At 38.3% G+C, this 12,037-nt stretch overlaps 2 protein-coding genes across 5 annotated transcripts in view; both read right to left on the minus strand.

Annotated features, from left to right (window-relative positions):
- dapk1 (death-associated protein kinase 1) overlaps positions 1–2,390 on the minus strand; it is a 61,078-nt gene extending 58,688 nt beyond the window's left edge. Inside the window, exon 1 of the mRNA XM_079365303.1 lies at positions 1,889–2,390. Within this exon, the coding sequence (XP_079221429.1) occupies positions 1,889–1,992 (104 nt within the window). The 5' untranslated portion in view covers positions 1,993–2,390. The remainder of the gene's footprint in view (positions 1–1,888) is intronic.
- A 6,751-nt stretch (positions 2,391–9,141) lies between these two features.
- Positions 9,142–12,037, minus strand: part of LOC306828532 (phospholipid-transporting ATPase ID-like) — a 31,079-nt gene continuing 28,183 nt past the window's right edge. For all 4 annotated transcript variants that reach the window (XM_079351049.1, XM_079351050.1, XM_079351052.1 and 1 more), the window contains 5 exons: positions 11,878–11,961; positions 11,472–11,717; positions 11,241–11,379; positions 10,853–10,983; positions 9,142–10,098 (listed from right to left, as the gene is read on the minus strand). In XM_079351049.1, coding sequence (XP_079207175.1) covers positions 9,769–10,098; positions 10,853–10,983; positions 11,241–11,379; positions 11,472–11,717; positions 11,878–11,961 — 930 coding nt within the window. In that variant the 3' untranslated portion in view covers positions 9,142–9,768. The remainder of the gene's footprint in view (positions 10,099–10,852; positions 10,984–11,240; positions 11,380–11,471; positions 11,718–11,877; positions 11,962–12,037) is intronic.

The raw sequence follows: 12,037 nt of genomic DNA on the forward strand, positions 1-12,037 counted from the left end.
CAGTATTATGACAGATCAGACACAATTAAAATTAACAGACGTTACAACTGTGATTAGGATTTATCTTAAGTGACAATCATATTTTTGCTCCAGTTTTTGATTCCACTAAAAACTATTGAAGCTGTGAAACAATAAGGGTCTGAAAAACCCAACATGGTCGACCTATATAAAAACATGTCATGGCATCTTTGCAGCGATGCAGTGCATTGGAGGGCTGCTTTGTCCATTTATTTATCTTTATCTTTTATCTTTATCTTTATCTATCTCATCAAAAAACTGAGGCTTCTGCAGTTAGAGCATTTCAATTGAGAGAAATTAAAGAGGACATAGCTACTAAGCTACTAGCTAATAGCTACTATATGTTGGTTAAAAAACAACAACAATTTACATGAACGGCCAGGACATTACCAAGAGGTCACTTCCACCTGTAGAATAGACGCATTGTTTTTTTGCCCATGCAAAAATGTCAGCCACGAACAGATGATGATCTCTGTTTACAGGGCGATATTGTAATATTTAGCTTTACATATAGGCTGAATATCAAATGAACTGTAGAGTTTTAAAAATAAGATATAAGGTATCCAAAAGGTCAATTCTGTTTCTTTTCGTGCTTGAGCCTTGAGATGTCTCTTAAGTCATTCATAGTAATCATTTTGTTTTTGTCAGGGCATGACATCCCTCCAACAACAGACTTTTAGGAACACTCTCTACTTTGGCAGCTCTGGATGCTTTTATTACACAACGGAGACTTAAAACACAGACAATGTTGACCACATTTCTACATCACACATGTTAAACATGTCATGACTGGCTCTCTACGATGGCAGACAAGCAAAGAGAATGGATCTTGTTGCTTTTTTTTTTTTTTTTTTAAAGATAACAACAAGACTCTACTCATGTGTCTTTACCTCCAGACAGAAATTCAATCCCATCACACAAAGCTCGCCAAACGTCTCTATTACCAAAGTAGCACAGTGAAGCAGCCACAGCCACTTCAGCTCCCCCACACAGTGGCTGAATGTGAGCGCTAAAAGAAGAAGTAGTGTTGCCAGACAGGCAAAACCACGAGTTGATTATTGCCGAGGTGGAGACCATGTGTGTGCCTTTGATAAAATATGCACAGATCCAATCCCATATTCCTGACAGTCATTCAAGAAGACTCTGCCATCCTCTTGGGGAATAAAATGATCCTTTCTTGTTATGTCATAGAGTTTGAATCCTGGCAACAGATAAATGTATCTGTTTTTTTTCTTTACACACTGGTTCCATATGTCACAGGAAAGCACATCAAATCAAGGACATCACTGCGTCTTTAATGCGGCCACTGTGCTGAGAAGTTTAAGCGACTTTCCCCACATTTATTGCCACAGTCAAGCTGTCACCTTTGTTGAATGAATGAAATGAAACCAGGCTGTGCCGCACGATGCAAATCCTCTTCCCATAAAAGACATACAATGATCCAGTCTGCCTCCTCCTGCAATAAATCTCCGGGAGGAGGCAGCTAAAGCTACAGTAACAGACGCTAACCTCTCCATCACTGACAACACTGCATTATGGACTGCATTAATCAGAGCCTATCAAGATGCACTCAATGTGGGGGGAGGCATGTCGTGGGGAATACTCCCAGTCACAGGGACACTGTGTGTGCATGCATGCATGCTGGCTTGGGGGATACATATGCATCAGTTACTGTTTCTATGGATTAAACCCACGCAGAGTTATGTGTGTAGCATGACATTAAAAAAAACATATCCAGGACTATTTTAAACCTGATTTGGATAGATGCAGCACATATCCAAATATTATTTTAGAGATGTAAAATAGCAATGGCAACAACATTAAGGTGGGAAGCTTATATGCCTAAATGATCAAGCATGGTATAACTTACCTCCCCAATTCGTCTCCAATCTCGTAAAACTCCTCAACATTTTCCGGGCTGAAAACAGTCATGTTGTCTGGGCACTTCCTCCCTTTACCCCCCGCTACAGGCATGTCGTCCCCCGTTCCACTCTGAAACGGCACACTGGTTCTTCACAGCAGCACCATCCCTGTACCATCAGCAGCCTCCGGTGTAGGCAGGGTTACAGCCAAACAATCCACCGAGTCATGTTAGAGCCTCCACAAGCAAGTCAAAGAAAAGGAATAAAAGGAGGAGAGAAAACAATTAGACCTCAGCCATTAAACCTATGCAGCAAATGTTTCAGGATCAAAAAGGTGTGTGTGTGTGTTCAGTTAACTAGTGATGTGAAGTTCAGCTCTTTTCTGTGAAGCAGATCATTTTGCTCAGCTCAGAAAGCCAGCTCAGGGGACCCGGCTATTTCAGCTCTCAAGAAACTCGAACCTGCAAAGAAGCTCTGCATGTTTTTTTTTTAACTACATCAAATTGAAGTATTTGCCCTTGTATCACTTCCTCTTTGTTGTGAACAATTAACAATTAAGGATCCTACGGAGTTCCTGAAATACCAAAAAGGTTTAGTTTGATGACATCTCGATTGCACATTGTAATAAATTGTGTACACAAGTTATTCTTTTTTATTTTACATTTTGGGACTCCAGCTAGCATCCTAACTTCGTGTCCTGGAAAAAAAAAAAGAGGAAACGCCTTATCAGTAAGTGCTTACTGGTTTATTTTCTGGGCGTTTAAGAAGAAAATACCTCTACCTCATCCTGTAACACCAACCTTTGTGAATGATGAGCACAATCCTGCCATAAATAACACAACCTACAATTTAGAAGAAAAGTATTTAGTTTAGGCTAATTGCCTAAAGCTTACAGTATTGTCTTGCTCTGTTCATGAATCCTTGATGTTTCACATTCTTCCCCTCAGATCATTTGAAAATGTGCAAAACCAAAGTGAGGGATTGGTATAAAGGATAACCGATGTATTGCGCCTCGAATTGGTTCATTACAAACAAACCGACTCCTGTCTTGAGTTTAAGGAGCCGGTTCGTTGAGCCGACATGTTTCGGACCTGCACATCACCATGGTCAACAAAAGGAAACCTGACTGAAGAATGAACCTGCACCTCCAGGGGCGACGTCACGACTCCTGTCCTCACCATCTCTGGTGTTTCCCCAGCACCAGTTCTGCTTATTGTTTCGTAACAGCTGTGACTGTTAGAGATAAAAGTAGTATAATAGTCAGTAGGTCCTGACCGGCTGGTTAGAAACACAAACAGCCCTTGTGAAAGCTTGCTGTAGCCATGGGAAACACGCTACTCCTCCTCCTTTCAGTCTCACTGTTGAATGGTCATATCGTTAGCCTATCTTCTTTCATTAAATGACCCCAGTGGACCCGGACAAGTGTTTAACCCCGTTCAACTAAATACTTGAAAAAATAAAATAAAAATAAAAAGTCACATCGAGAAAAAAACACAATTTAAAAGCCAAACTGGTTATCTTCCAAATTATGAGCACGCCTCGCCTCCTGCATACTCCTCTGCAGAATGAAATATTCACAAACCTGAACATAAACGGTGAGCTGTTTTCAAAGCGTGTCTGGCATCTGCTTAATCCCAAAACTAAGATCAATCAATTGAATAGAAATGAAAAGTACCTAGTAGTTCTTCAAGTGTGAGTCCTGCTGCCAGATGTAGCCGAGGTTTAAAGCGTTTTGTGGTTGTCTGTGACCCCGGTTTGGCTCACGGAAGACAAAATACTCCTCCTGGCTTGAACGGCAGAAATCAGCGTTAACAATGTAAGGCAAGTGGTGTGTTCAGGCTAAACGGTAATTTGTAAACCTACGTTTGAGCGACTCGAGCTGAACACGAGTTAAACGCCCGCACCAGACAATCATAGATAAAAGATTCAAAGAGTATTCATGCTCTATAAGATTAATTTACTCCCATGCATTTGCCTGGAGATATTTTGATGCAAAACAGCGTTGAAGAAAAAAAAGAAGCCGTAAATTTCGTGTTTCCACGTGCCGTGAATGCAGCATCGTTGTCTGTCAATTGGAGCAGCTGTTTTCGCTCACAGGAGGGCAGCAAAGCTTTCACTTTCAATTTTATTACAGCTCATTTAGATCATTTAGGTTTAATTAATCGTAATTCTTGTTCAAGTAATAATTTGGATGAAATGGTTACTGTGAGTGGGCAAAATACAAAACCATTTGCACATTTAGGTTGATTAATAGGGTAAAATGTAAAAGTTAAATTCAGAAATAGCCCTCAAAATAGTCTGCTATAGTCCTATCATATAGTTTTGTAAGTTTTGAACAATGTTGGGGAGTTTTTTTTATCTTGATTCTAAGTTATATTGCTGACTGGTATTTTGATCCTTGAAATCGTATTCATTTTAATGATATTATTTTTGTTTAATCATATGGGGGCTTTCTACCACCCACTCAATAGGGAGTTTGAACTTCTTCCCTCTGGTAGACGTTACAAAGTGCCATGGGCAAATCGCAATATTTTCAAAAATTCCTTTATTCCCAATGCAATTGGGGCACTGAACATGAATGTCCCACTGATGTGTTGTAATGTAGCTGTCATTGCTGTCCTGCTTTTTGCCCTGAAGATGTCTGTGTGTAAGTGTTGTTGTTGGTGTTCTGCTTGATGTTTGTTTTTTATGAGACCAAAGACAAATGTCCACACCGTGGACAATAAATGAAATTAAATTAAATGAAAAAATAAATCTTGTTTCAGGTTATTATATGTAAGGGATGGGGGACAGCAGTTGTGTATTGTTTATTGTAACAAATGTCTTGTATACTGCTACTGGATGCCTTGAATTTCCCTCGGGATCAGTGAAGTATCTATTTATCTTTTTATTTTTGAAAAGACTAAGATGTAAAGCACAAATAAAAACTCCATATCAAGATGTTGTTATTCTCTCATTAAATGAAATAAAACAGTCATTGAAGAAATAATATTATTAACGCACTATGATTACTCTTATTATGCTGTTGTTCTTATTGTGTCAGTACTGTGGATTTTACTGCATTCTACTCTTCAGTTCAATGCTATAACACGTCTATAGAATCTGTGGAGAAATTCATCACCATAATCATCCTCAAAATCTCAGGGTATAAATGATTCACTTGGAAACCATCCATCCATTTATCTATCAGGCCTTTGTCTTCCTATGGCTGCGGGGGTCCAGAGCCTCTCCCAGCAGCATGCGCTGAGAAAGAGAGAGATTTTGCCCCCATTGGTGTACTTGGAGACAAGCTTTACAAATTAGACCAGGAGGGCCCCTCTCTGAGACTCATTATGACTTTGATATGTATTGTGCATGTCCAGTCAAGGAGAAGTGTGAAATGAAGTTACCATCATATCTGATTTGCTCTGCTTTTCTTCAGATGACACACCAACTGTAAAAATACTCTGTGAGATTTTTGACAGTAACTAGAGTCAAAGCTGATTTAACTAAGAAAATCTGGGTATTATTGGCAAAAATATATATTACCATTGTAAAGTTATTGCATGGTGAAGCTTCTTTCCTTGAAATGGAAAAAACTGATGCAAAACTTCAATTCTGTTATCAGAGGACTATGTGTACTCAGATCTTTCATAGTTTCAATAATTTGACCAACAATTTAGGAACTGAACCAAATCGTTTTGCATTTTGAAAAAAAAAAGTGGAAATCGGGACACAAACCTGCTGCAGAGAAGGCATTTTAAACGGTTTCTGTCATTAATTGAAAAGGGGTACATTTTGAAATGTCCTTTCCAAAAATTCTCTGTAACTTTCAAACTTTAAATGCAGAAAAAGGCCTGACTCATAAACCTATTGACATTCTGTTATACATCCAGTGTTAACCTGGTAAAACATTTTGTAAGATTTATTTTTGGGAGAGAGAGTGGGAAGTGAAATGTGGGGAAGGAGCCACGCAGTAAAGATGCTCAAATGTATTGGAAATGGGGGTTTTTTCAGTGATGAGCTGACCTTCAGTGAACATCCATCTGATTTTTATTTTTCCAATTTAAGTGGAAAAGGACAGATGTCTACATTTTATTAAAAAAGTTGTGAAATATTTTGGTTTTGTACTTATTTGCAGTTCAAAGGTATACTCTGCACTCCAGGACTATAATATATCATTAAAAGCTATAAACAAGGTCAATCAGAAAAAGAAATATCTGAAAATCTGTTAAAGTAATGAAGCTGTCACAAGATAATGAAGCAACAAACAGAAGGAGGAGGATCAACATGAAACGAATGATGACCTATAAATTATATACCTATAATTGCATCACATTTTAGAAAATCTTGCACTCATGTCAGAATCAAACATATTATGCAAAACTCATTTAAGATCTTTTAATTGCAGTAAAAAGTACAAAATATGAAAAAACATTATCAGGAGGAGCAGTGTAAAACATCAACCATGCATCATGTAACAGTTTCGGTGTTTAGGGCTGGAGAATGAATGTAACCTGTGGATTATAAACACAACTTTGCTTTGTGGCTACAATTCACTTGAGAAAGTACCACAGAAAAAGTGGGAACATATTTACAAGACGTTAGGGGACTGTGTGGTAGCATCCTTTCATTAATCACCTTTTAAGTGATTTTTAAAATGTTCCATTTGAATGTTTCTGTTTCCCTTTCTCATTATGTTTTTAATGTCTTGTGTGAAGCACCTTGAGTTGCCTTCGTGCTAAAATGTACTATATAAATAAACTGGCCTTGCCCTCCCATGATTAATATGTTCTCCACTGATGGTGAAGACAAAACTGAGATTCATGTGATTTAAAGGCTCCATTCTATTTGAAAAAAAAAAAAAAAAAAGTTATCTCCTTGTTTGTTTTATGCTGACAAATTGTAGATCAGTCACAAGAACTCTAAAACTGAGATAGAAAATGTTCAACAGAGTTTGATTTGAACGATAACAACACTTAACACAAAACACTTGTGTGAAGAGTCAATTATTATTGTTTTTAAAAGGGCATTTTCATTTGACATGTTGCTTATGATGCGAGATGCAAAATAATGCTGTTATCAAAAGGATGATATATGTATGACATGGTAAAATACTATCTAATAGTGAAGAGCTGTTTATATACAGAGGTACAGAGCAGACATACATCCATTTTTCAGATGATTGATTGATTTCGGGTTGTTTTCTTCAGATTTTTGACTTATTTAAGTCATTTTCTCTGATTTTGAAAAAAATATTAACACCACAGGATACCTGAGTTGTCAACAACCCTTTAGAAAACAACCCAAATGTACTTCTTTCAGTAAAATCAAAGTGGGCATGCATGTCCAAAGGGGTTTTCATACATTGAATGCTAATGTTAGCTGGTGCCTAATTTCAGTTTATGGGTTATCAAATGTTATATGCACCCTAACATACTTCCTAATGCCCCTCCAAACACCCACTATCTATTATCTTTTCTGCCACTGATCAATCAAGAAGTCGGTGATATTATAAAAAGTTGCCAGGTTTCCTATGTTTAAACAAAGCTTAGCTTAGCTTCCCTGCCTGAATGTGATATCAGAGGAAAATGCCCCCTACATGAATTAAAAGAAGGACAACAAAAGCTTTGTAAAAGTTTCTTTGCATATTCAAACCTGGGACATCTTTTATAAAAAAAAACATTAAAGGTTTCTGACTTTGTTGATAGTAATGCACTTAGTGCAACCAGTGTCACCGCACTGTCATACAGCACAAGTCTTTGTTTTATAAGCAAAAATTCTACCATTGAAAACACAAAAGTCCTTCAAATAATCGTTGGTTCACTGCTGTTAGAAGAGATATACATTCAATTCGTTTAGATCAAAACAATACAGATGCTTCGACACATTATCTATTAGCCATCTTGATGGTTTGAAATTCAGCTGTAGTGGAAAAACTGCTCAGTGTAAACAGTAAATCCAGAGTTGCATAGAAACATTATCACTGGTAAATCATGAAGCATTTAGAACAAAACAAATCAAGGCAATAACCAAATAAGAAACATTCTGATTGTACACTTTTAAACAACGAATCCCTTTTGGACTTTTGTAAAGAAACATTCACACACTTCATAATAAATTAATGGGACCACCAAAGATCCTCAGGAGCACCTCATCAGTTGTCGGCTACAGGTAATGAAACAACAAATATATCTATACAAATACCCTGTTTCTTGTTTTGACTTCAAATCATTGACATAGTTGCCTAAAGCCTTCTTTAAACACTCTATTCTTCCTTCAGAAATTATTTTCGTCATTGACTCATATATATTGCATAATTAAGTGTCTTTTTCTTTCGAATATTAAAGCAACTCATGTTTTGTCTTGTACGTACATTATATAGTATTGTCAGCGAGGAGATACAGCACTGGAGGAGAGAGATAAGCCACATAAGAGCCAGGGAAGAGTAATTCAGTCTGATTCTTTTGATATTTAAAAGCAAATTTTGAACCAAATGTGTCTCTCGTTGAGCTAAAAGATCACACCGTCAGATTTGTAGTGTGTTTTCAGGGTGATCAACCTCCCCACAATACAGGTAGATGTGGTTAATTTCCCTACAGCAAACAACTGGTATGAAAACAATGGGAAGAAAAAGTGTACCTACAGCCATCATGGTGAGGAAAACAGCATCAACAATGGACAAACAAAAAGCAGCGTTTTCTTACTGCTGCTGCTGGTGATGGAAGGACACAGAGCTCCCCTCAGAAGAGCTCTCTCGTTTTCTCTCACTCTCTCCTCAACTCCGACCTTCAAATTGCAACAATAGGGATGCTTACTTTGGCTTTAAGAAGCAATGCAAGGCAAGGTGTAAAAAAGAAGTCACTCCAGAGGAGATTCATCATTCATTCATCATCAGGCAAACAAATCACTAATCAATAACTTTCAAATCTGGGTCTGTAAAGAAAACCTTACAGTCTCAGTTGAAAGGGGTCCGTTTTGCTTCTAGCATTAACATCTTGAAAATGTGTTTCTTTTTAAGAGTTTTTCCCTTATCTGTAAAGAAATGCATTTTAATTTCTTTTTTTAACTGATGTAAAAATGACAATAAACCCGTGTATAATAAAGAAAAACATCTGATTGCATCATGCTACTAATGTTTCTCAATAGAATGTAAATGAAGAATAGCATCTGAGCCCTCATATGATTTCATTTAGAGTTGAATGAAATACTTTTCAAACACAGAAAGTTAAAAAACAAATGAAGATCTCGAGCAGTTAAAAATGCTAAATCCTGCTTCAAAAAACTCACTTCACCTGCTAAGAGGTTAGGCATTTTGTAGGGTTACGTTTTACACATTCATAATCTTACAAACGTTCAGTTTTCTCCCAAAGTGCTTACTGGCTGTACAGATTTTAGGAGAGGTGAAGGTGTTCTTTAAAAATAAACTTAAAGTTTATTATAAATATATTCCCATATAAAATGGCTGATTATTTCCTTTGTACACAGTCCTGTTGTGAATCTGGACTCCCTGGGCTAATGAAGTCCTGGTAGTTTGTAAACATGATGACACTTTGTCTCACTGTGGTGGCTCCTTAAGAAAACAAAAGAAACATCCTGTTACAGCTTTGTAAGCGTAAGAAACCTCTCATATGTTGGCTTCGCATGCACGCCCACATGAACACTTCCTGTGTAGTTCCCTTTGATAAAATATCTAAAGAAAAATGCTTGGAGCAAAAAAGTCCTGTCGTTTTCAAACCTTGTCCTTGACTCAGCAGATGAGAGACAGACCATCCATCCAAAATGTTTGACATGGCTTCTCCAGAGAGGCAGGTTGAGTTTTTATCAGGAACAAATGGGAATTTTAAGCAACAGTTCAGTTTATTGCCTTGATCCTTCTCCAAGATCATCTCCAACCAGAATGTTCCTATCAGAGAGCTGGATCTCTGAATGTCCTGTACATCTGCAGTGACGTCACCTCCACATCTGGTACCTTGGTGTTCTGTGGCCGTCCAGTCGGGCTGTACCCCGCCGATCGTCCCATGGGACTGAAGCCGGTGCTCGGTCGACCAATGTTGGGGAAACCTGAAGATCGCGACACCGCAGGACGTCTGAGGAATCGACCTGATGTAACCAGGTCCCCGTAGCCCTGTGCGTGCGAGAAGGCGTAGCCTGAGCGCCTTGAGCTGGTGCGGCGGATTCGTGTGCGTCGAGGTGGAGGGGGAGGCGTGGCTTTGGCCTGTCTCACCTTGAACATCACCTGAAAGTTCGGGCAGAAAGTGACAAAGTGAAAATATTTGAACGAGGTATACTTTCTGCACTACTTTGGAGATGTATTTGTTTGTATTTTGCAGCCTGCAAAGCCAGATGTTTGATAAGTAGTCTATCGTTGATCTACTTTACTGCAGTCTTGAAATGAAACAACAGAAAACAGAGAAAAATATGTGAGACTAAATTGGGATATCAAGGGGTAAATATTTTGTGAATATCCTACAATAGTCAGTTTTTGTCACCAAAAATCCAGCCTTTCATATTATATTTTCATGAATGGACAGAAATTAAACATCTTTCATATAGTGGAACATAAGAAAGTTACTTTGTCACTCCAATGAAAGCCATAACCTCTTGTTTTAAGAATATTCCTTAGGTACTCATAATGTTCATTAGGTTAAAGAGGATTGCTATTTAATTATCAGGTAAGCTGCAGGCTACAAATTGAACAAAGTGGGTTTTTTGTTTTGTTTTTAAATTAATTTAAGCAAAGTAGCACAATGTGGCAATGAAAAATGCCAAACAAGCTCCCAACTAATAGTTGTAGATATGCATTGAAAGTCAATCTGACAGAAAGCACTGATAACAATTTTAAAATAATAATAACAATTTGTTAGATTAAATGACAATGAAATATATCACACGTGAGAAGTGTGCAATCCATAAATAATAAGTGCAGGTGAATTTGAGGATGCAAGTGCAATTAAGTGTTGAGCATAGTCTAGTTCTGTTCCAACCTGTACCTTTTCATTGACAGTGGGGCACAGCTGAATGAACAGGAAGCGGTAGGTAACCACAGGAAGAACACACAGGATGGAGGTGAGGAGGATCGTCAGCCAAACATTTGGCTGGCTCAGAGAGTTCCGGGCGGTTCCTGCACAGATACACACAAGTATTACACACAAAATGACGTCTGATTCAGTGTCACACTGCAGAGATCCAGGCCAGTTTGCTTTTAGGTTAGTCCAACATTAGATATTTTGTCTATGCTAACATACTAAACTTCATTCAGACAACATATTTGGTGTCGTAATTCTTGTAATAAGAACCTTTTCATTTTTTTATACTCTGGAAGCAGTACGTCAACACTGAAGAGAAAACCAAATCTTGGGGTAACTATTGAATACTCACCTATAAAGGGGAACGCTGGCGGCACCGCGAGAAACATGCCATTACTGTACATGGTGAACGTGACTGCAAAGTACATGCCCAGACTGCCCAACACAAAGATAGTGTTCACGGCTGTCCAGTAAGACATCTCCAACCCCAACTACAGACACAGAGGAAAAACATGTTGTTAAAAATAAATATATATACAAGCTAAACACAAAAAATACAAGATAGTCCAGAAGCTCCTCATACCTGGATGGTGACAGCAAACAGCAGACATGTTTGTGTTAGGAGAGCAAAGGACTGATAGTCAGCAACATCCTTCCCATCAGCCCTCACCGTGTCATGCATGGATGCGTAAGGGATGAAGAACAGCACCAAGGAGCTATAGCAGCTGTGGAGGACACACTTGAAGAAGGTCTTCTTGCTGAAGTACAGGTTGAGTTGACCAGGACCATAGAGCTGAGGATGCTGGAAACTCCACACGTCGTTCACGTCCTGACCAGAAGAGGGAGACAAAGACTTGAGGCTTGTATAACTGAGTTCCTAAACTTAAGTAGAGGCAGCAGCAGCTGTTACGTTTAGAAAATTGTAGCAACTGTTTTAAGCGTCATCGGCACGCATTCTTCCCAATGGCCAGCAGGGGAGAAACAGTTACCTGATCAAACAGACTCATTCCCAGAACAGGTAGTGCTGTGTACATCAGATTATAGAGTGTTATGAACCACTCATCATACACGGTCTGAAAAAAAAAAGTCAGAAGCAGAACACCTTTTAAAACTTTGACATTTTTGATTCTTGAACACAAAAAAGATAAT

The sequence above is a fragment of the Symphodus melops genome (genome assembly GCF_947650265.1).
Source record: "Symphodus melops genome assembly, chromosome: 1".
Lineage (NCBI taxonomy): Eukaryota > Metazoa > Chordata > Actinopteri > Labriformes > Labridae > Symphodus > Symphodus melops.